Source organism: Carassius gibelio, chromosome A18 (assembly GCF_023724105.1).
Source record: "Carassius gibelio isolate Cgi1373 ecotype wild population from Czech Republic chromosome A18, carGib1.2-hapl.c, whole genome shotgun sequence".
NCBI classification, from domain to species: Eukaryota; Metazoa; Chordata; class Actinopteri; order Cypriniformes; family Cyprinidae; genus Carassius; species Carassius gibelio.
In genome coordinates, this window is record NC_068388.1 from 30422201 (window position 1) to 30446233 (window position 24033).

General features: G+C 45.2%; 1 protein-coding gene, 10 non-coding genes and 2 pseudogenes across 11 annotated transcripts; all 13 read left to right on the forward strand.

The window, feature by feature from the left end:
- Nucleotides 1-2232: 2232 nt before the first annotated feature.
- LOC127934785 (uncharacterized) lies at nucleotides 2233-2406 on the forward strand (annotated as a pseudogene).
- Nucleotides 2407-2781: 375 nt separating this feature from the next.
- Nucleotides 2782-2945, forward strand: LOC127934770 (U1 spliceosomal RNA). The gene has a single exon (XR_008147883.1). It is a non-coding gene; the product is annotated as a U1 spliceosomal RNA (small nuclear RNA).
- Nucleotides 2946-3376: 431 nt separating this feature from the next.
- Nucleotides 3377-22738, forward strand: LOC127934617 (uncharacterized). The gene is made up of 4 exons (XM_052532112.1): nucleotides 3377-3393; nucleotides 12407-12538; nucleotides 14708-17338; nucleotides 17757-22738. The coding sequence occupies exons 2-3, from the start codon at nucleotides 12417-12419 to the stop codon at nucleotides 15693-15695; spliced, it is 1110 nt and encodes a 369-aa protein (XP_052388072.1). The 5' UTR covers nucleotides 3377-3393; nucleotides 12407-12416; the 3' UTR covers nucleotides 15696-17338; nucleotides 17757-22738.
- On the forward strand, nucleotides 5435-5625 carry LOC127934778 (U2 spliceosomal RNA). The gene has a single exon (XR_008147891.1). It is a non-coding gene; the product is annotated as a U2 spliceosomal RNA (small nuclear RNA).
- On the forward strand, nucleotides 6001-6164 carry LOC127934771 (U1 spliceosomal RNA). The gene has a single exon (XR_008147884.1). It is a non-coding gene; the product is annotated as a U1 spliceosomal RNA (small nuclear RNA).
- On the forward strand, nucleotides 8062-8252 carry LOC127934779 (U2 spliceosomal RNA). The gene has a single exon (XR_008147892.1). It is a non-coding gene; the product is annotated as a U2 spliceosomal RNA (small nuclear RNA).
- On the forward strand, nucleotides 8628-8791 carry LOC127934772 (U1 spliceosomal RNA). Its single transcript, XR_008147885.1, has one exon. It is a non-coding gene; the product is annotated as a U1 spliceosomal RNA (small nuclear RNA).
- LOC127934786 (uncharacterized) lies at nucleotides 16178-16351 on the forward strand (annotated as a pseudogene).
- On the forward strand, nucleotides 16727-16890 carry LOC127934773 (U1 spliceosomal RNA). Its single transcript, XR_008147886.1, has one exon. It is a non-coding gene; the product is annotated as a U1 spliceosomal RNA (small nuclear RNA).
- LOC127934780 (U2 spliceosomal RNA) lies at nucleotides 19380-19570 on the forward strand. Its single transcript, XR_008147893.1, has one exon. It is a non-coding gene; the product is annotated as a U2 spliceosomal RNA (small nuclear RNA).
- Nucleotides 19946-20109, forward strand: LOC127934774 (U1 spliceosomal RNA). Its single transcript, XR_008147887.1, has one exon. It is a non-coding gene; the product is annotated as a U1 spliceosomal RNA (small nuclear RNA).
- LOC127934781 (U2 spliceosomal RNA) lies at nucleotides 22007-22197 on the forward strand. Its single transcript, XR_008147894.1, has one exon. It is a non-coding gene; the product is annotated as a U2 spliceosomal RNA (small nuclear RNA).
- Nucleotides 22573-22736, forward strand: LOC127934775 (U1 spliceosomal RNA). The gene has a single exon (XR_008147888.1). It is a non-coding gene; the product is annotated as a U1 spliceosomal RNA (small nuclear RNA).
- Nucleotides 22739-24033: the final 1295 nt, after the last annotated feature.

Genomic DNA, 24033 nt, shown 5'->3' on the forward strand with positions numbered 1-24033 from the left:
GATAACAGACAACCTAGTGCTGATTAGAGACGCCATCTGTTACGCGAGAGACAGAAATATTCGGCTAGTAGTCCTAAATTTAGATTTTGAAAAAGCATTTGATCGAGTCTCGCAGCAGTACCTCTTCCAGGTTCTGGAGAAATTGGGGTTTCCAAAGAGGTTTATAGCCTGGGTGGGACTGCTGTACAAGGGAATAGTCAGCAAAATTCTAATAAATGGGCATCTTTCCAAAGCTGTGAACATACACAGTGGTGTCCGTCAGGGATGTCCTTTATCTCCTCTTCTGTATGTGGCTTGCATCGAGCCACTGGCACAGATCTTGAGAAGGGACAAATGGATCAAAGGACTGGACGTTCCTGGGACGGGGGGACTGACGGCGACCTGTGTTTTATATATGGAAGACGTAACTCTTTTAGCCGCAGACGTTTTATCAATACGAAGAGCACTGGACTTGACTGACTGGTACGGTCGGGCCTCGGGCGCCAAACTCAATAGAAACAAGTCCGAGGCCCAGCTCTTCGGGCCGTGGGGAGACGTGGACACAGGAGGACTTGATTTGGTTTTTAAAGACAACGATTTTAAGATTTTAGGCGTTAAATTTGATAAAGACGGGGGTGGACGGGAAAACTGGACTGACTTGTTAGGGAAAGTTAGGAAAAGACTGGGGTTTTGGGGACTAAGACAGATGACGATGGAAGGCAAGGTTTTAATTTTTAAATCTGTGATTTTACCTCTGATTTTACTTGTCTGTTCTGTTTTTAGCCCCCCTCGGTGGTTCCTGGGGAAACTGGAGAGGGCGGTGTTTTACTTCCTGTGGGGGTCCAAGTGGGAGCGCCTGAAGAGGGAGACCATCAAGAAAAGGCCGGAGAACGGTGGAAAAGGCCTCCCAGACCCCCACCTGTTTTTAGGCAGCCGCTTCACCGCCCTGCACATTAGTTATGCCACGACCCCATCCAAAGAAAACAAGACGGCTGCAATGGCGCGATTTTGGATGGGGTCTTACCTACGAACACTGAAAATTTTACCAGTGGACTTGAAAACCCCAGTGTCTTTTAACTTGCCCAAAGAGTACAGTTTTATAAAAAAGTTTTTAAAGAAATACCTTTTAGAGAGTGAAGATGTCACCATTTTAACTCAACACAAGTCTCTCATCTCTGTTGTGCAGGACCGGGAACCGGTGAGTCCAGTTCCGGGCCTCACACCAAGTGAGGCCAAACAAGTTTGGCGGAACGCGGCTCACCCCGCTCTCCAGAACAGGCACAAGGACTTATCGTGGATGGTGGCTCATGAGATCCTCCCGGTCAGGGCGGTTATGCACTCCAGAGGCATGGCCAAAAACCCCATCTGCCCGCGGTCCGGCTGCAATTCCCCGGAGACCGTCCACCACCTGCTCTGGGAGTGCAGCACTGCGCGGGACCTGTGGGCCAAGACCGGCCCCCTGTATTTCCCGTGCCTACCAGCGGGTGGGGCCCAGTTCGGGTACCAGCTCGCCATCCTTGGGGTGGGCCGGGGCTTGAAGGACTTGACGGCACAGAAATTTACCTCGCTCTGGCTCACCCTCAACGTCATCAAGGATGCCATCTGGGCCACCAGAAACCTGCTGGTGGGGAAGCGCGTTACGGTAACCCTCCATGCATGCGAGCTAAAGGTAACATCAATGCTGCAGGGGTACCGGACGACGATATTCGGACGGGGGGGCCGGGGTCGCACGGAGAGGGTCCCGGCAGGCACCGACCCTGGCCGCCCGTAGATGCACCCTCACCACTCTGGCTACGGGAACAGCGGGCCAGCGGGCCGGAGGAGAGGGGATCTCCGCTGAGTCCATAAAGTAGCATCTCATGTCCCTGTTCTGGAGAGTGGGGTGATGACCCACTTGATAAGGACTCACCCCCGGTCTTGCACAATAGATGATTTTTAATTGGTGTTTTTTATTGTTTTATTATGAAAGAGGTTTTATTAACATATATATACGAGGCTTGTTTGCTTTTTTTAAAAATTTGTATTTTACTTTTGGAACTGACCGCACCTTTTAAACACACCTCAATAATGGACTTTTAAAAACAAGCAAAACACTGTGGTTTTAATCAAATGCTTTTTAAAAATGATTGTTTTCTTTCATTTTACCATGTGTATTTATTATATATTATATTGCTTGTTTTAATGTGTGATTAAAAAGAAAATGTTGTGTGAAAAAGAAAAAATGCAAATGGAAAAAATGTAAATGGTGACAATAAAACTTTTTCGAAAGAAAAATCTGTTCTTATCAGTTTAATATCTGATACGTCCCCCATCCGGGGACTACATATTAAATGGATTTTTAGATCACGGAGCTGGAGCCGGGGCTTGCTCCGTCCACTCCATGCATCGGCCTGGTATTGCAGTGTCTCCAGGAACGGTGTGCTTTCCCTTTTTGGGGATTGCCATTTATTGTGTCGAATAGCAGAACAAGGAATGAGAGCTGCCATTGCAGATGCTGTGGTTTATTGCAAACTTTTTTCCTGATGTGTCCACCTGGGGTCTTGGACTCTTCCACTAACGATGCACCCACCTGAGGTCTTGAAGTCTTTCACAGACGAGGTGACGCATCGAATCAGGTGTGTTTGTTTAAAGAGAGTCATCTAAAACTGGCGTTGGGAAGCACCGGCCCATGAGCTTGGCAGTTTCCAGGCCAGTAACGGAAGGCACCCGTCCTTCCTTTCCTGGAGGGGGGGGCGGAGGGCTAACCATTGGTGAGGATGGTAGAGATGCAAATCACACCTCTGGCTGACCGCCTGGGCCTTCATACTTACCTGGCAGGGGAGACACCATGATCAAGAAGGCGGTTCACCCAGGACGAGGCTTGTCCATTGCACTCCGGCCATGCTGACCCCTGCGAATTCCCCAAATGCGGGAATCTCGACTGCATAATTTATGGTAGTGGGGGACTGCGTTCGCGCTCTCCCCTGAAATTGTTGGTGAAACAAAGCAGAAGAGGTTTTTACAGTTTTTTATTTATTTTCGTTTCAGAATGGGGAGTTCTGTCACATGCGAGATATGTGTTGTGCGCCTGTGAAACAAAGTCACTTGCGCTCTTGAAAAATCGGACCCTGGTGGGTAGTTTAGTTCGAACATAGCGCAGACCTTACTTTGAAAGTAGATTGGACTGACTGCAGCCTAGCTGTAACTGTCTCCATGTTGTTTGGTTGTCCTTTTTTTCGATTCGTATTAATTTTGTTGTCGCTTACAGCGACACCTAGTGGCCTGTCGCCGCGCCCTTTTTCACCTGGCCTCGGACTGAGCCCCTGCACAGGTGTGCCGATTTGGGTGAAGGGATCTCACTCCTTCCTGGAGTTATAGCCATTCGAGCCACCTCGGACACGCCACCTTAGCACGTTTTGAGGTCCCCTCGCCAAGGTGAATGGAAATTTCCTATTTTTTTGGATGATTATTGACAGTCAGACTCCAGAGAAGCTTTCTGTGCTGATTTGGGTGGGACTGGGCCAAATACCTGGCGCCAGGTTGCAAAAGAAGGTTTTCGACAAAATCCAAAATACCCGAAAATTTCGTCAGAGCGACGGGCCAATCTGAGACCTGCGTCTCGTTCGGCTCGAGCCAAGGATTCCGGTGACATAAGGCACGTGGCTCTGCGACCAACCGTTTGGGAGTTACGAGCGATGCCGTACTTTCCGTCGCTGCAGTTCCACCGTCAGGCCGATCGGGACAAGGCCCGGTGACGTTGCAGACAGGGGAGGGTACTACCATCCCGCAGTGTTGCAGGTGTTTTCATCTTTGTTTGATTGTCCATTTACATTACATTTTCCCTATTTTTCAGCTTACGGCGCCACCTAGTGGCCTGTCGCCGCGTCCCTTTTCACCTGGCCTCGGACTGAGCCCCTGCACAGGTGTGCCGATTTGGGTGAAGGGATCTCACTCCTTCCTGGAGTTATAGCCATTGGAGCCACCTCGGACACGCCACCTTAGCACGTTTTGAGGTCCCCTCGCCAAGGTGAATGGAAATTTCCTCTATTTTTGGATGATTATTGACACTCAGACTCCAGAGAAGCTTTCTGTGCTGATTTGGGTGGGACTGGGCCAAATACCTGGCGCCAGGTTGCAAAAGAAGGTTTTCGACAAAATCCAAAATACCCGAAAATTTCGTCAGAGCGACGGGCCAATCTGAGACCTGCGTCTCGTTCGGCTCGAGCCAAGGATTCCGGTGACATAAGGCACGTGGCTCTGCGACCAACCGTTTGGGAGTTACGAGCCATGCCGTACTTTCCGTCAGGCCGATCGGGACGAGGCCCGGTGACGTTGTAGACAGGGGAGGGTACTACCCAGATAGCACACTTACGTCTGCAAGATGTCTGTTAAAGAACTGTTGATCTGGAAAGCATCTGCCATCTACAAACGTCTGACATACGCCTTTCAGATGTCAGTTTTATATACCTTCTAAATCATAAACATCTAAAAGACATCTAATTGACATCTATCTGACATCTAAAAGGCAGTGTTGGGGAGTAACTAGTTACATGTAACAGCATTACGTAATTTAATTACAAAATGAATGTAACTGTAATTAGTTACAGTTACGAAGAAAAAACTAGTAATTAAATTAAAGTTACTCATGAAATTTTTAACGATTACAAAGGCAATTACATTTGAATATTTACACACATCCACATACAGATTTCACTGATTTCTTTCCCAAATTGCACTGACTATTCTGAGACATACGCCCTAATAATTTCCAGAATTTTAACAGATTTTTTTTTTTTTTTCCCAGTCCGCCCTTCCTGTAAATTAATGGCAAAAACATGCAGTTTCATTTAATACAAATAGGCCTACTGAAGCTTGCAGTGTTGTCAGCCTCTGCCGCCTCAATATAGGAGTACATGAGCACATAAACATAATTTCTAGAACTGCTCTGTGTCACGTCATGCATTTTACCTATCATATCATATGCAAAGAGACAGCAGTTTAAAAAAACTCCAATGTTTCAGGAGTTTATTATACAGGAATGACACATGCTTATTAGATAACTGTATTTGAGTTGATGTATATGTTTTTATTTATTATTATTTAATTTTCACAAATTTAGAAAAGTAATCTAAAAGTACTCAAAAGTAATTAGTTACATTACTTTAATAAAGTAATTGAAAAAGTTATACTACTATAACATTTTAAACAGGGTAACTTGTAATCTGTAACCTATTACATTTCCAAAGTAACCTTCCAAACACTGCTAAAAGGAGACGTCCAATAGACGTATTGCAGATGAGCAAACAGCCTTAAAACTACATCTTGCAGATGTAAATTCATACGTCAAATAGACGTCTCCTAGATGTATGTGTGCTATCAGGGTACCATCCCCCAGCGTTTTTAGGTCTCCCAAAACTTACCAAAGCCGAGATGGGCATCGCCGTGTCCGGCTTCCTCCCTGCTGCGTCTTAGCAGCATCGCTTCTCGGCCTTTTGGCTAAGATCAAGTGTAGTATCTGTTCTTATCAGTTTAATATCTGATACGTCCCCCATCCGGGGACTACATATTAAATGGATTTTTAGATCACGGAGCTGGAGCCGGGGCTTGCTCCGTCCACTCCATGCATCGGCCTGGTATTGCAGTGTCTCCAGGAACGGTGTGCTTTCCCTTTTTGGGGATTGCCATTTATTGTGTCGAATAGCAGAACAAGGAATGAGAGCTGCCATTGCAGATGCTGTGGTTTATTGCAAACTTTTTTCCTGATGTGTCCACCTGGGGTCTTGGACTCTTCCACTAACGATGCACCCACCTGAGGTCTTGAAGTCTTTCACAGACGAGGTGACGCATCGAATCAGGTGTGTTTGTTTAAAGAGAGTCATCTAAAACTGGCGTTGGGAAGCACCGGCCCATGAGCTTGGCAGTTTCCAGGCCAGTAACGGAAGGCACCCGTCCTTCCTTTCCTGGAGGGGGGGGCGGAGGGCTAACCGTTGGTGAGGATGGTAGAGATGCAAATCACACCTCTGGCTGACCGCCTGGGCCTTCATACTTACCTGGCAGGGGAGACACCATGATCAAGAAGGCGGTTCACCCAGGACGAGGCTTGTCCATTGCACTCCGGCCATGCTGACCCCTGCGAATTCCCCAAATGCGGGAATCTCGACTGCATAATTTATGGTAGTGGGGGACTGCGTTCGCGCTCTCCCCTGAAATTGTTGGTGAAACAAAGCAGAAGAGGTTTTTACAGTTTTTTATTTATTTTCGTTTCAGAATGGGGAGTTCTGTCACATGCGAGATATGTGTTGTGCGCTTGTGAAACAAAGTCACTTGCGCTCTTGAAAAATCGGACCCTGGTGGGTAGTTTAGTTCGAACATAGCGCAGACCTTACTTTGAAAGTAGATTGGACTGACTGCAGCCTAGCTGTAACTGTCTCCATGTTGTTTGGTTGTCCTTTTTTTCGATTCGTATTAATTTTGTTGTCGCTTACAGCGACACCTAGTGGCCTGTCGCCGCGCCCTTTTTCACCTGGCCTCGGACTGAGCCCCTGCACAGGTGTGCCGATTTGGGTGAAGGGATCTCACTCCTTCCTGGAGTTATAGCCATTCGAGCCACCTCGGACACGCCACCTTAGCACGTTTTGAGGTCCCCTCGCCAAGGTGAATGGAAATTTCCTCTATTTTTGGATGATTATTGACACTCAGACTCCAGAGAAGCTTTCTGTGCTGATTTGGGTGGGACTGGGCCAAATACCTGGCGCCAGGTTGCAAAAGAAGGTTTTCGACAAAATCCAAAATACCCGAAAATTTCGTCAGAGCGACGGGCCAATCTGAGACCTGCGTCTCGTTCGGCTCGAGCCAAGGATTCCGGTGACATAAGGCACGTGGCTCTGCGACCAACCGTTTGGGAGTTACGAGCCATGCCGTACTTTCCGTCAGGCCGATCGGGACGAGGCCCGGTGACGTTGTAGACAGGGGAGGGTACTACCCAGATAGCACACTTACGTCTGCAAGATGTCTGTTAAAGAACTGTTGATCTGGAAAGCATCTGCCATCTACAAACGTCTGACATACGCCTTTCAGATGTCAGTTTTATATACCTTCTAAATCATAAACATCTAAAAGACATCTAATTGACATCTATCTGACATCTAAAAGGCAGTGTTGGGGAGTAACTAGTTACATGTAACAGCATTACGTAATTTAATTACAAAATGAATGTAACTGTAATTAGTTACAGTTACGAAGAAAAAACTAGTAATTAAATTAAAGTTACTCATGAAATTTTTAACGATTACAAAGGCAATTACATTTGAATATTTACACACATCCACATACAGATTTCACTGATTTCTTTCCCAAATTGCACTGACTATTCTGAGACATACGCCCTAATAATTTCCAGAATTTTAACAGATTTTTTTTTTTTTTTCCCAGTCCGCCCTTCCTGTAAATTAATGGCAAAAACATGCAGTTTCATTTAATACAAATAGGCCTACTGAAGCTTGCAGTGTTGTCAGCCTCTGCCGCCTCAATATAGGAGTACATGAGCACATAAACATAATTTCTAGAACTGCTCTGTGTCACGTCATGCATTTTACCTATCATATCATATGCAAAGAGACAGCAGTTTAAAAAAACTCCAATGTTTCAGGAGTTTATTATACAGGAATGACACATGCTTATTAGATAACTGTATTTGAGTTGATGTATATGTTTTTATTTATTATTATTTAATTTTCACAAATTTAGAAAAGTAATCTAAAAGTACTCAAAAGTAATTAGTTACATTACTTTAATAAAGTAATTGAAAAAGTTATACTACTATAACATTTTAAACAGGGTAACTTGTAATCTGTAACCTATTACATTTCCAAAGTAACCTTCCAAACACTGCTAAAAGGAGACGTCCAATAGACGTATTGCAGATGAGCAAACAGCCTTAAAACTACATCTTGCAGATGTAAATTCATACGTCAAATAGACGTCTCCTAGATGTATGTGTGCTATCAGGGTACCATCCCCCAGCGTTTTTAGGTCTCCCAAAACTTACCAAAGCCGAGATGGGCATCGCCGTGTCCGGCTTCCTCCCTGCTGCGTCTTAGCAGCATCGCTTCTCGGCCTTTTGGCTAAGATCAAGTGTAGTATCTGTTCTTATCAGTTTAATATCTGATACGTCCCCCATCCGGGGACTACATATTAAATGGATTTTTAGATCACGGAGCTGGAGCCGGGGCTTGCTCCGTCCACTCCATGCATCGGCCTGGTATTGCAGTGTCTCCAGGAACGGTGTGCTTTCCCTTTTTGGGGATTGCCATTTATTGTGTCGAATAGCAGAACAAGGAATGAGAGCTGCCATTGCAGATGCTGTGGTTTATTGCAAACTTTTTTCCTGATGTGTCCACCTGGGGTCTTGGACTCTTCCACTAACGATGCACCCACCTGAGGTCTTGAAGTCTTTCACAGACGAGGTGACGCATCGAATCAGGTGTGTTTGTTTAAAGAGAGTCATCTAAAACTGGCGTTGGGAAGCACCGGCCCATGAGCTTGGCAGTTTCCAGGCCAGTAACGGAAGGCACCCGTCCTTCCTTTCCTGGAGGGGGGGGCGGAGGGCTAACCATTGGTGAGGATGGTAGAGATGCAAATCACACCTCTGGCTGACCGCCTGGGCCTTCATACTTACCTGGCAGGGGAGACACCATGATCAAGAAGGCGGTTCACCCAGGACGAGGCTTGTCCATTGCACTCCGGCCATGCTGACCCCTGCGAATTCCCCAAATGCGGGAATCTCGACTGCATAATTTATGGTAGTGGGGGACTGCGTTCGCGCTCTCCCCTGAAATTGTTGGTGAAACAAAGCAGAAGAGGTTTTTACAGTTTTTTATTTATTTTCGTTTCAGAATGGGGAGTTCTGTCACATGCGAGATATGTGTTGTGCGCCTGTGAAACAAAGTCACTTGCGCTCTTGAAAAATCGGACCCTGGTGGGTAGTTTAGTTCGAACATAGCGCAGACCTTACTTTGAAAGTAGATTGGACTGACTGCAGCCTAGCTGTAACTGTCTCCATGTTGTTTGGTTGTCCTTTTTTTCGATTCGTATTAATTTTGTTGTCGCTTACAGCGACACCTAGTGGCCTGTCGCCGCGCCCTTTTTCACCTGGCCTCGGACTGAGCCCCTGCACAGGTGTGCCGATTTGGGTGAAGGGATCTCACTCCTTCCTGGAGTTATAGCCATTGGAGCCACCTCGGACACGCCACCTTAGCACGTTTTGAGGTCCCCTCGCCAAGGTGAATGGAAATTTCCTCTATTTTTGGATGATTATTGACACTCAGACTCCAGAGAAGCTTTCTGTGCTGATTTGGGTGGGACTGGGCCAAATACCTGGCGCCAGGTTGCAAAAGAAGGTTTTCGACAAAATCCAAAATACCCGAAAATTTCGTCAGAGCGACGGGCCAATCTGAGACCTGCGTCTCGTTCGGCTCGAGCCAAGGATTCCGGTGACATAAGGCACGTGGCTCTGCGACCAACCGTTTGGGAGTTACGAGCCATGCCGTACTTTCCGTCAGGCCGATCGGGACGAGGCCCGGTGACGTTGTAGACAGGGGAGGGTACTACCCAGATAGCACACTTACGTCTGCAAGATGTCTGTTAAAGAACTGTTGATCTGGAAAGCATCTGCCATCTACAAACGTCTGACATACGCCTTTCAGATGTCAGTTTTATATACCTTCTAAATCATAAACATCTAAAAGACATCTAATTGACATCTATCTGACATCTAAAAGGCAGTGTTGGGGAGTAACTAGTTACATGTAACAGCATTACGTAATTTAATTACAAAATGAATGTAACTGTAATTAGTTACAGTTACGAAGAAAAAACTAGTAATTAAATTAAAGTTACTCATGAAATTTTTAACGATTACAAAGGCAATTACATTTGAATATTTACACACATCCACATACAGATTTCACTGATTTCTTTCCCAAATTGCACTGACTATTCTGAGACATACGCCCTAATAATTTCCAGAATTTTAACAGATTTTTTTTTTTTTTTCCCAGTCCGCCCTTCCTGTAAATTAATGGCAAAAACATGCAGTTTCATTTAATACAAATAGGCCTACTGAAGCTTGCAGTGTTGTCAGCCTCTGCCGCCTCAATATAGGAGTACATGAGCACATAAACATAATTTCTAGAACTGCTCTGTGTCACGTCATGCATTTTACCTATCATATCATATGCAAAGAGACAGCAGTTTAAAAAAACTCCAATGTTTCAGGAGTTTATTATACAGGAATGACACATGCTTATTAGATAACTGTATTTGAGTTGATGTATATGTTTTTATTTATTATTATTTAATTTTCACAAATTTAGAAAAGTAATCTAAAAGTACTCAAAAGTAATTAGTTACATTACTTTAATAAAGTAATTGAAAAAGTTATACTACTATAACATTTTAAACAGGGTAACTTGTAATCTGTAACCTATTACATTTCCAAAGTAACCTTCCAAACACTGCTAAAAGGAGACGTCCAATAGACGTATTGCAGATGAGCAAACAGCCTTAAAACTACATCTTGCAGATGTAAATTCATACGTCAAATAGACGTCTCCTAGATGTATGTGTGCTATCAGGGTACCATCCCCCAGCGTTTTTAGGTCTCCCAAAACTTACCAAAGCCGAGATGGGCATCGCCGTGTCCGGCTTCCTCCCTGCTGCGTCTTAGCAGCATCGCTTCTCGGCCTTTTGGCTAAGATCAAGTATCTTGTCGGACGGTTGAGACTGCGATCGCCTCTTGGAGGTTTCCTGACTCGAGATCGTTTCATATCTTGAGTCACACAACTTTGAGAGGTATATTGAACTCTGCTGCTTCGGGCTCCAACAAGTTTTAAGGTGAGGTCTTTTAATTATTTATTTTGTTATTTATTGTTGTATTTATTGTTGTTTTAAGTTTTTAGGCTGTTGGTGCCTCCATCATGTCGGCTGCCCGTGCCGGCGTGCGGAGGCACCACAGCGTGCGTTTTTTATTCAGGCAGGGTGAGGGGAAGCTCCTGGGAATGTCCCGTATGGACTTTTCCAGGAAGCTGATCCAAAAGACCCTAGCTTTTAAATGTGACGACCTGAATTGTTTGATGACTCTGCCCTTGAACAAAGGATTTGATGTTAGTTTTAAAACCGCTTCCCTACTTAATGACTTTTGGCAAAGGTTTGAATCAGTTCTCCATGTTCACTGTTGAGAAACTTTCTGATAACACACTTAAAACTGTGATTGTCAGGATGTTCAATGAAACCGTGACTGGAGATGATATTTGTGTTTGGTTGGGTAGATTTTGCACTGTTCGAGGCCAGCCTGTCAAAGTGTTAGATGAAGATGGCATTTGGACATGCTCCTGGCGAATTCCCATTAAACAATGGGAAGACGCTGGGGGCTACCAGGGCCTGAAGCATCTGCCTTCCATGATTGTGCTCGGAGAGTACAGAGGCTACATACATTATCAAGGAATGCCCAAACTCTGCAGAAAGTGTGCAAGGTTTGGTCATCTAGCTGAAGCATGCCAAGAGTTAATCTGTGGGAAGTGTAGAGAAATTGGTCACAGTTTTGATGACTGTACCAATGGCAGACGGTGCAATCTTTGTGGAGAAACAAACCATCTCTACAGAGACTGCCCTAAAAGTTTTGCCAACAAGCTAAAAATGGCCGCCCCACATGGGCAACAAACAAAGGAACAAAGGAGAGAGGAGGCGGTCCCTGAGGTTTTGGCGGGAATTTCAAATTCCCAGCCGGCCTCAGGGATTGGGCAGGAAGGAGGAAGTGGGGCGGCCACAGGGGCGGAGGCAACGGAACAGGAAATGGTAATGGAAGGAGAGGAAAGTGAGGAAGAGTCACTGGTAACAGTTTCGGATGGGGTGGAAGAATCCACCGGGAGTGAGACACAGTGTTCACTCCCTAATGCTCAGGTGCAAAAAAGGCCTGCGGGGTCTCCTCTGATTGTAACGGAGGAGAAAAAATCTAGGGCAGCATATAAGCTCGATAGTTCCGACTCGGTAGATCTGGAGCGCATGTGGCCCCTAGAGTCCCCAAATGAGGTTTCCTTTTTGCACATTAAGCTAACAGCATCAACGCCAAAGGAGCCACAAGAGGTTCCCTCTGTGGCCTCTGAAGCGACAGGCATTTGCCCTCCTGACCTCAGCTCATCTGGGGAAAAGGAAAGACAAATGCTACAAGATGTAACATGATTTTAATCATATTTTTGTAGTCTTTTTATTGTCTTCTGTTTTAAATGCCTCATACCTTTTTTACCCTACTGCTCATGGCCCTCACCATCTCTACTATCAATGTCAGAAGTGTGAGGTCCACCATTAGAGCACAGAGTATTTTGTCCCTTTTAAAATCTTTTAAGTCAGATTTGTTTTTATTACAAGAGTGTTCTCTGCCCTTTTTAACTAGGTACACAAAAATGGAAGAGCTATGGTCCGCAGGAGCCTCCATATGGAGCGGATCAAATTTTAACAAAAACGACGGAGTTGCGGTTTTAATTAATAATCCTAACATCTTGGTGAAGGGCAGCACTGTGGTGAGGCAAGGCCGGGCACTTTTAGTAAATCTGACCTTTTTAGACAGGGATTTTAATGTTCTTAATGTATATGGTTTTACGGAAAAGAACGAAAGATATGAGCTTTTAGAAGACTTGCAACCCCACATGCTAGGTAGGGCTCCCCTAATGGTAGCAGGGGATTTTAATTGTGTTTTATCTAAAACAGACAGGAAAAGGGTAGGGGAGGATTTCAGAGTGGACAAAACGTCGGTTTTATTGCAGGGTTTAGTCAGAGATTTTAATTTAGTCGACTGTTTTAAAATTTTGCATCAAAGAGAGGAGGGCTTCACCTGGTTCAGTGGTGACGGTACCAAAGCCTCTCGAATCGACTACGTGTTTACAAGGGACTGCCCGCCAACCGATGCTACATTAACCCCCCTTTTTTTCTCTGATCACATGATGCTGTCTTGCACCCTTTCACTGCCCATGGGTATGACGGTAGGGGGAGGGCTGTGGAAGCTGAACTGTTCCCTGTTGGAAGACAAGAATGTAATTTTAGAATATAGGGAACAGTTCAGCCAATGGCAGACCCTCCAAGACTTTTATGATACACGTGCACAGTGGTGGGAGATGGTAAAGGACCGGACGAGACAGTTTTTTAGAAAGATAGGGAAAGAAAAGAAGAGTAGGGAAAAGAAATGCATGTTGGGGTTGCAAAAAAGACTACAAAGGTATTTTAATCTTTTAAATAATGGTTTTGATTTTAACACTGAAATCCAGGATGTAAAAAAGGAAATGTCAGTTTTAGCCAATATAGAAAGTAAAGGGGTCCTTTTAAGAAGCAAAGAGAGAGAAATTGAAGAAGGGGAAAAGTGTACCAGATATTTTTTTAAGAAAATAATAACAAGGGGTGGGGGGTTAACCAGGGTTAAAACAGGGGATAGGGAGGTTAACACAACAAAAGAGATTTTAGAGGATGTGGAAAAATTTTATGGGGCTTTATATAGTTTTAAAAAGGTACACTCAGACACCGTAAAAGAAGTTTTAAATTTTGTTGAGAAAAGGGTTGACTGTCAAAATGAGATTTTAGCCCAAGATTTGAACATTTTAGAAACCCAAAAAGCTCTTGGAGGTTTTAAAAGGGGGAAGTCCCCAGGAGTGGATGGACTTCCCCTGGAGTTTTATCTAACATTTTGGGATATTTTAGGACAAGAGCTTTTGACAGTTTTTAAAGAGTTTGAGACCCTCGACAGACTTCCAGACAGTTTTAGAATAGGGATAGTTTCTTTACTTCACAAAAAAGGTGACCGGACTGACTTAAAAAACTGGAGACCCATAACACTTTTAAATTTCGATTATAAACTTTTTAGCAAAGTTTTAGCAACACGCATGTCAACTGTTTTAGAGGACGTGATTCACCCGGATCAAGCTTGTTCTGTGCCCGGAAGAAAGATAACAGACAACCTAGTGCTGATTAGAGACACCATCTGTTACGCGAGAGACAGAAATATTCGGCTAGTAGTCCTAAATTTAGATTTTGAAAAAGCATTTGATCGAGTCTCGCAGCAGTACCTCTTCCAGGTTCTGGAGAAAATGGGGTTTCCAAAGAGGTTTATAGCCTGGGTGGGACTGCTGTACAAGGGAATAGTCAGCAAAATTCTAATAAATGGGCATCTTTCCAAAGCTGTGAACATACACAGTGGTGTCCGTCAGGGATGTCCTTTATCTCCTCTTCTGTATGTGGCTTGCATCGAGCCACTGGCACAGATCTTGAGAAGGGACAAATGGATCAAAGGACTGGACGTTCCTGGGACGGGGGGACTGACGGCGACCTGTGTTTTATATATGGACGACGTAACTCTTTTAGCCACAGACGTTTTATCAATACGAAGAGCACTGGACTTGACTGACTGGTACGGTCGGGCCTCGGGCGCCAAACTCAATAGAAACAAGTCCGAGGCCCAGCTCTTCGGGCCGTGGGGAGACGTGGACACAGGAGGACTTGATTTGGTTTTTAAAGACAACGATTTTAAGATTTTAGGCGTTAAATTTGATAAAGACGGGGGTGGACGGGAAAACTGGACTGACTTGTTAGGGAAAGTTAGGAAAAGACTGGGGTTTTGGGGACTAAGACAGATGACGATGGAAGGCAAGGTTTTAATTTTTAAATCTGTGATTTTACCTCTGATTTTACTTGTCTGTTCTGTTTTTAGCCCCCCTCGGTGGTTCCTGGGGAAACTGGAGAGGGCGGTGTTTTACTTCCTGTGGGGGTCCAAGTGGGAGCGCCTGAAGAGGGAGACCATCAAGAAAAGGCCGGAGAACGGTGGAAAAGGCCTCCCAGACCCCCACCTGTTTTTAGGCAGCCGCTTCACCGCCCTGCACATTAGTTATGCCACGACCCCATCCAAAGAAAACAAGACGGCTGCAATGGCGCGATTTTGGATGGGGTCTTACCTACGAACACTGAAAATTTTACCAGTGGACTTGAAAACCCCAGTGTCTTTTAACTTGCCCAAAGAGTACAGTTTTATAAAAAAGTTTTTAAAGAAATACCTTTTAGAGAGTGAAGATGTCACCATTTTAACTCAACACAAGTCTCTCATCTCTGTTGTGCAGGACCGGGAACCGGTGAGTCCAGTTCCGGGCCTCACACCAAGTGAGGCCAAACAAGTTTGGCGGAACGCGGCTCACCCCGCTCTCCAGAACAGGCACAAGGACTTATCGTGGATGGTGGCTCATGAGATCCTCCCGGTCAGGGCGGTTATGCACTCCAGAGGCATGGCCAAAAACCCCATCTGCCCGCGGTCCGGCTGCAATTCCCCAGAGACCGTCCACCACCTGCTCTGGGAGTGCAGCACTGCGCGGGACCTGTGGGCCAAGACCGGCCCCCTGTATTTCCCGTGCCTACCAGCGGGTGGGGCCCAGTTCGGGTACCAGCTCGCCATCCTTGGGGTGGGCCGGGGCTTGAAGGACTTGACGGCACAGAAATTTACCTCGCTCTGGCTCACCCTCAACGTCATCAAGGATGCCATCTGGGCCACCAGAAACCTGCTGGTGGGGAAGCGCGTTACGGTAACCCTCCATGCATGCGAGCTAAAGGTAACATCAATGCTGCAGGGGTACCGGACGACGATATTCGGACGGGGGGGCCGGGGTCGCACGGAGAGGGTCCCGGCAGGCACCGACCCTGGCCGCCCGTAGATGCACCCTCACCACTCTGGCTACGGGAACAGCGGGCCAGCGGGCCGGAGGAGAGGGGATCTCCGCTGAGTCCATAAAGTAGCATCTCATGTCCCTGTTCTGGAGAGTGGGGTGATGACCCACTTGATAAGGACTCACCCCCGGTCTTGCACAATAGATGATTTTTAATTGGTGTTTTTTATTGTTTTATTATGAAAGAGGTTTTATTAACATATATATACGAGGCTTGTTTGCTTTTTTTAAAAATTTGTATTTTACTTTTGGAACTGACCGCACCTTTTAAACACACCTCAATAATGGACTTTTAAAAACAAGCAAAACACTGTGGTTTTAATCAAATGCTTTTTAAAAATGATTGTTTTCTTTCATTTTACCATGTGTATTTATTATATATTATATTGCTTGTTTTAATGTGTGATTAAAAAGAAAATGTTGTGTGAAAAAGAAAAAATGCAAATGGAAAAAATGTAAATGGTGACAATAAAACTTTTTCGAAAGAAAAATCTGTTCTTATCAGTTTAATATCTGATACGTCCCCCATCCGGGGACTACATATTAAATGGATTTTTAGATCACGGAGCTGGAGCCGGGGCTTGCTCCGTCCACTCCATGCATCGGCCTGGTATTGCAGTGTCTCCAGGAACGGTGTGCTTTCCCTTTTTGGGGATTGCCATTTATTGTGTCGAATAGCAGAACAAGGAATGAGAGCTGCCATTGCAGATGCTGTGGTTTATTGCAAACTTTTTTCCTGATGTGTCCACCTGGGGTCTTGGACTCTTCCACTAACGATGCACCCACCTGAGGTCTTGAAGTCTTTCACAGACGAGGTGACGCATCGAATCAGGTGTGTTTGTTTAAAGAGAGTCATCTAAAACTGGCGTTGGGAAGCACCGGCCCATGAGCTTGGCAGTTTCCAGGCCAGTAACGGAAGGCACCCGTCCTTCCTTTCCTGGAGGGGGGGGCGGAGGGCTAACCATTGGTGAGGATGGTAGAGATGCAAATCACACCTCTGGCTGACCGCCTGGGCCTTCATACTTACCTGGCAGGGGAGACACCATGATCAAGAAGGCGGTTCACCCAGGACGAGGCTTGTCCATTGCACTCCGGCCATGCTGACCCCTGCGAATTCCCCAAATGCGGGAATCTCGACTGCATAATTTATGGTAGTGGGGGACTGCGTTCGCGCTCTCCCCTGAAATTGTTGGTGAAACAAAGCAGAAGAGGTTTTTACAGTTTTTTATTTATTTTCGTTTCAGAATGGGGAGTTCTGTCACATGCGAGATATGTGTTGTGCGCCTGTGAAACAAAGTCACTTGCGCTCTTGAAAAATCGGACCCTGGTGGGTAGTTTAGTTCGAACATAGCGCAGACCTTACTTTGAAAGTAGATTGGACTGACTGCAGCCTAGCTGTAACTGTCTCCATGTTGTTTGGTTGTCCTTTTTTTCGATTCGTATTAATTTTGTTGTCGCTTACAGCGACACCTAGTGGCCTGTCGCCGCGCCCTTTTTCACCTGGCCTCGGACTGAGCCCCTGCACAGGTGTGCCGATTTGGGTGAAGGGATCTCACTCCTTCCTGGAGTTATAGCCATTCGAGCCACCTCGGACACGCCACCTTAGCACGTTTTGAGGTCCCCTCGCCAAGGTGAATGGAAATTTCCTATTTTTTTGGATGATTATTGACAGTCAGACTCCAGAGAAGCTTTCTGTGCTGATTTGGGTGGGACTGGGCCAAATACCTGGCGCCAGGTTGCAAAAGAAGGTTTTCGACAAAATCCAAAATACCCGAAAATTTCGTCAGAGCGACGGGCCAATCTGAGACCTGCGTCTCGTTCGGCTCGAGCCAAGGATTCCGGTGACATAAGGCACGTGGCTCTGCGACCAACCGTTTGGGAGTTACGAGCGATGCCGTACTTTCCGTCGCTGCAGTTCCACCGTCAGGCCGATCGGGACAAGGCCCGGTGACGTTGCAGACAGGGGAGGGTACTACCATCCCGCAGTGTTGCAGGTGTTTTCATCTTTGTTTGATTGTCCATTTACATTACATTTTCCCTATTTTTCAGCTTACGGCGCCACCTAGTGGCCTGTCGCCGCGTCCCTTTTCACCTGGCCTCGGACTGAGCCCCTGCACAGGTGTGCCGATTTGGGTGAAGGGATCTCACTCCTTCCTGGAGTTATAGCCATTGGAGCCACCTCGGACACGCCACCTTAGCACGTTTTGAGGTCCCCTCGCCAAGGTGAATGGAAATTTCCTCTATTTTTGGATGATTATTGACACTCAGACTCCAGAGAAGCTTTCTGTGCTGATTTGGGTGGGACTGGGCCAAATACCTGGCGCCAGGTTGCAAAAGAAGGTTTTCGACAAAATCCAAAATACCCGAAAATTTCGTCAGAGCGACGGGCCAATCTGAGACCTGCGTCTCGTTCGGCTCGAGCCAAGGATTCCGGTGACATAAGGCACGTGGCTCTGCGACCAACCGTTTGGGAGTTACGAGCCATGCCGTACTTTCCGTCAGGCCGATCGGGACGAGGCCCGGTGACGTTGTAGACAGGGGAGGGTACTACCCAGATAGCACACTTACGTCTGCAAGATGTCTGTTAAAGAACTGTTGATCTGGAAAGCATCTGCCATCTACAAACGTCTGACATACGCCTTTCAGATGTCAGTTTTATATACCTTCTAAATCATAAACATCTAAAAGACATCTAATTGACATCTATCTGACATCTAAAAGGCAGTGTTGGGGAGTAACTAGTTACATGTAACAGCATTACGTAATTTAATTACAAAATGAATGTAACTGTAATTAGTTACAGTTACGAAGAAAAAACTAGTAATTAAATTAAAGTTACTCATGAAATTTTTAACGATTACAAAGGCAATTACATTTGAATATTTACACACATCCACATACAGATTTCACTGATTTCTTTCCCAAATTGCACTGACTATTCTGAGACATACGCCCTAATAATTTCCAGAATTTTAACAGATTTTTTTTTTTTTTTCCCAGTCCGCCCTTCCTGTAAATTAATGGCAAAAACATGCAGTTTCATTTAATACAAATAGGCCTACTGAAGCTTGCAGTGTTGTCAGCCTCTGCCGCCTCAATATAGGAGTACATGAGCACATAAACATAATTTCTAGAACTGCTCTGTGTCACGTCATGCATTTTACCTATCATATCATATGCAAAGAGACAGCAGTTTAAAAAAACTCCAATGTTTCAGGAGTTTATTATACAGGAATGACACATGCTTATTAGATAACTGTATTTGAGTTGATGTATATGTTTTTATTTATTATTATTTAATTTTCACAAATTTAGAAAAGTAATCTAAAAGTACTCAAAAGTAATTAGTTACATTACTTTAATAAAGTAATTGAAAAAGTTATACTACTATAACATTTTAAACAGGGTAACTTGTAATCTGTAACCTATTACATTTCCAAAGTAACCTTCCAAACACTGCTAAAAGGAGACGTCCAATAGACGTATTGCAGATGAGCAAACAGCCTTAAAACTACATCTTGCAGATGTAAATTCATACGTCAAATAGACGTCTCCTAGATGTATGTGTGCTATCAGGGTACCATCCCCCAGCGTTTTTAGGTCTCCCAAAACTTACCAAAGCCGAGATGGGCATCGCCGTGTCCGGCTTCCTCCCTGCTGCGTCTTAGCAGCATCGCTTCTCGGCCTTTTGGCTAAGATCAAGTGTAGTATCTGTTCTTATCAGTTTAATATCTGATACGTCCCCCATCCGGGGACTACATATTAAATGGATTTTTAGATCACGGAGCTGGAGCCGGGGCTTGCTCCGTCCACTCCATGCATCGGCCTGGTATTGCAGTGTCTCCAGGAACGGTGTGCTTTCCCTTTTTGGGGATTGCCATTTATTGTGTCGAATAGCAGAACAAGGAATGAGAGCTGCCATTGCAGATGCTGTGGTTTATTGCAAACTTTTTTCCTGATGTGTCCACCTGGGGTCTTGGACTCTTCCACTAACGATGCACCCACCTGAGGTCTTGAAGTCTTTCACAGACGAGGTGACGCATCGAATCAGGTGTGTTTGTTTAAAGAGAGTCATCTAAAACTGGCGTTGGGAAGCACCGGCCCATGAGCTTGGCAGTTTCCAGGCCAGTAACGGAAGGCACCCGTCCTTCCTTTCCTGGAGGGGGGGGCGGAGGGCTAACCGTTGGTGAGGATGGTAGAGATGCAAATCACACCTCTGGCTGACCGCCTGGGCCTTCATACTTACCTGGCAGGGGAGACACCATGATCAAGAAGGCGGTTCACCCAGGACGAGGCTTGTCCATTGCACTCCGGCCATGCTGACCCCTGCGAATTCCCCAAATGCGGGAATCTCGACTGCATAATTTATGGTAGTGGGGGACTGCGTTCGCGCTCTCCCCTGAAATTGTTGGTGAAACAAAGCAGAAGAGGTTTTTACAGTTTTTTATTTATTTTCGTTTCAGAATGGGGAGTTCTGTCACATGCGAGATATGTGTTGTGCGCTTGTGAAACAAAGTCACTTGCGCTCTTGAAAAATCGGACCCTGGTGGGTAGTTTAGTTCGAACATAGCGCAGACCTTACTTTGAAAGTAGATTGGACTGACTGCAGCCTAGCTGTAACTGTCTCCATGTTGTTTGGTTGTCCTTTTTTTCGATTCGTATTAATTTTGTTGTCGCTTACAGCGACACCTAGTGGCCTGTCGCCGCGCCCTTTTTCACCTGGCCTCGGACTGAGCCCCTGCACAGGTGTGCCGATTTGGGTGAAGGGATCTCACTCCTTCCTGGAGTTATAGCCATTCGAGCCACCTCGGACACGCCACCTTAGCACGTTTTGAGGTCCCCTCGCCAAGGTGAATGGAAATTTCCTCTATTTTTGGATGATTATTGACACTCAGACTCCAGAGAAGCTTTCTGTGCTGATTTGGGTGGGACTGGGCCAAATACCTGGCGCCAGGTTGCAAAAGAAGGTTTTCGACAAAATCCAAAATACCCGAAAATTTCGTCAGAGCGACGGGCCAATCTGAGACCTGCGTCTCGTTCGGCTCGAGCCAAGGATTCCGGTGACATAAGGCACGTGGCTCTGCGACCAACCGTTTGGGAGTTACGAGCCATGCCGTACTTTCCGTCAGGCCGATCGGGACGAGGCCCGGTGACGTTGTAGACAGGGGAGGGTACTACCCAGATAGCACACTTACGTCTGCAAGATGTCTGTTAAAGAACTGTTGATCTGGAAAGCATCTGCCATCTACAAACGTCTGACATACGCCTTTCAGATGTCAGTTTTATATACCTTCTAAATCATAAACATCTAAAAGACATCTAATTGACATCTATCTGACATCTAAAAGGCAGTGTTGGGGAGTAACTAGTTACATGTAACAGCATTACGTAATTTAATTACAAAATGAATGTAACTGTAATTAGTTACAGTTACGAAGAAAAAACTAGTAATTAAATTAAAGTTACTCATGAAATTTTTAACGATTACAAAGGCAATTACATTTGAATATTTACACACATCCACATACAGATTTCACTGATTTCTTTCCCAAATTGCACTGACTATTCTGAGACATACGCCCTAATAATTTCCAGAATTTTAACAGATTTTTTTTTTTTTTTCCCAGTCCGCCCTTCCTGTAAATTAATGGCAAAAACATGCAGTTTCATTTAATACAAATAGGCCTACTGAAGCTTGCAGTGTTGTCAGCCTCTGCCGCCTCAATATAGGAGTACATGAGCACATAAACATAATTTCTAGAACTGCTCTGTGTCACGTCATGCATTTTACCTATCATATCATATGCAAAGAGACAGCAGTTTAAAAAAACTCCAATGTTTCAGGAGTTTATTATACAGGAATGACACATGCTTATTAGATAACTGTATTTGAGTTGATGTATATGTTTTTATTTATTATTATTTAATTTTCACAAATTTAGAAAAGTAATCTAAAAGTACTCAAAAGTAATTAGTTACATTACTTTAATAAAGTAATTGAAAAAGTTATACTACTATAACATTTTAAACAGGGTAACTTGTAATCTGTAACCTATTACATTTCCAAAGTAACCTTCCAAACACTGCTAAAAGGAGACGTCCAATAGACGTATTGCAGATGAGCAAACAGCCTTAAAACTACATCTTGCAGATGTAAATTCATACGTCAAATAGACGTCTCCTAGATGTATGTGTGCTATCAGGGTACCATCCCCCAGCGTTTTTAGGTCTCCCAAAACTTACCAAAGCCGAGATGGGCATCGCCGTGTCCGGCTTCCTCCCTGCTGCGTCTTAGCAGCATCGCTTCTCGGCCTTTTGGCTAAGATCAAGTGTAGTATCTGTTCTTATCAGTTTAATATCTGATACGTCCCCCATCCGGGGACTACATATTAAATGGATTTTTAGATCACGGAGCTGGAGCCGGGGCTTGCTCCGTCCACTCCATGCATCGGCCTGGTATTGCAGTGTCTCCAGGAACGGTGTGCTTTCCCTTTTTGGGGATTGCCATTTATTGTGTCGAATAGCAGAACAAGGAATGAGAGCTGCCATTGCAGATGCTGTGGTTTATTGCAAACTTTTTTCCTGATGTGTCCACCTGGGGTCTTGGACTCTTCCACTAACGATGCACCCACCTGAGGTCTTGAAGTCTTTCACAGACGAGGTGACGCATCGAATCAGGTGTGTTTGTTTAAAGAGAGTCATCTAAAACTGGCGTTGGGAAGCACCGGCCCATGAGCTTGGCAGTTTCCAGGCCAGTAACGGAAGGCACCCGTCCTTCCTTTCCTGGAGGGGGGGGCGGAGGGCTAACCATTGGTGAGGATGGTAGAGATGCAAATCACACCTCTGGCTGACCGCCTGGGCCTTCATACTTACCTGGCAGGGGAGACACCATGATCAAGAAGGCGGTTCACCCAGGACGAGGCTTGTCCATTGCACTCCGGCCATGCTGACCCCTGCGAATTCCCCAAATGCGGGAATCTCGACTGCATAATTTATGGTAGTGGGGGACTGCGTTCGCGCTCTCCCCTGAAATTGTTGGTGAAACAAAGCAGAAGAGGTTTTTACAGTTTTTTATTTATTTTCGTTTCAGAATGGGGAGTTCTGTCACATGCGAGATATGTGTTGTGCGCCTGTGAAACAAAGTCACTTGCGCTCTTGAAAAATCGGACCCTGGTGGGTAGTTTAGTTCGAACATAGCGCAGACCTTACTTTGAAAGTAGATTGGACTGACTGCAGCCTAGCTGTAACTGTCTCCATGTTGTTTGGTTGTCCTTTTTTTCGATTCGTATTAATTTTGTTGTCGCTTACAGCGACACCTAGTGGCCTGTCGCCGCGCCCTTTTTCACCTGGCCTCGGACTGAGCCCCTGCACAGGTGTGCCGATTTGGGTGAAGGGATCTCACTCCTTCCTGGAGTTATAGCCATTGGAGCCACCTCGGACACGCCACCTTAGCACGTTTTGAGGTCCCCTCGCCAAGGTGAATGGAAATTTCCTCTATTTTTGGATGATTATTGACACTCAGACTCCAGAGAAGCTTTCTGTGCTGATTTGGGTGGGACTGGGCCAAATACCTGGCGCCAGGTTGCAAAAGAAGGTTTTCGACAAAATCCAAAATACCCGAAAATTTCGTCAGAGCGACGGGCCAATCTGAGACCTGCGTCTCGTTCGGCTCGAGCCAAGGATTCCGGTGACATAAGGCACGTGGCTCTGCGACCAACCGTTTGGGAGTTACGAGCCATGCCGTACTTTCCGTCAGGCCGATCGGGACGAGGCCCGGTGACGTTGTAGACAGGGGAGGGTACTACCCAGATAGCACACTTACGTCTGCAAGATGTCTGTTAAAGAACTGTTGATCTGGAAAGCATCTGCCATCTACAAACGTCTGACATACGCCTTTCAGATGTCAGTTTTATATACCTTCTAAATCATAAACATCTAAAAGACATCTAATTGACATCTATCTGACATCTAAAAGGCAGTGTTGGGGAGTAACTAGTTACATGTAACAGCATTACGTAATTTAATTACAAAATGAATGTAACTGTAATTAGTTACAGTTACGAAGAAAAAACTAGTAATTAAATTAAAGTTACTCATGAAATTTTTAACGATTACAAAGGCAATTACATTTGAATATTTACACACATCCACATACAGATTTCACTGATTTCTTTCCCAAATTGCACTGACTATTCTGAGACATACGCCCTAATAATTTCCAGAATTTTAACAGATTTTTTTTTTTTTTTCCCAGTCCGCCCTTCCTGTAAATTAATGGCAAAAACATGCAGTTTCATTTAATACAAATAGGCCTACTGAAGCTTGC

Coding starts and splice junctions, on each gene's coding strand:
- LOC127934617 (XM_052532112.1), top strand. CDS start 12,417: ATGGAAGAGCTATGGTCCGCAGGAGCCTCCATATGGAGCGGATCAAAT. Junction 12,539..14,707: donor AAGGGCAGCACTGTGGTGAG/GCAAGGCCGGGC, acceptor TTCTGTTTTTAG/CCCCCCTCGGTGGTTCCTGG.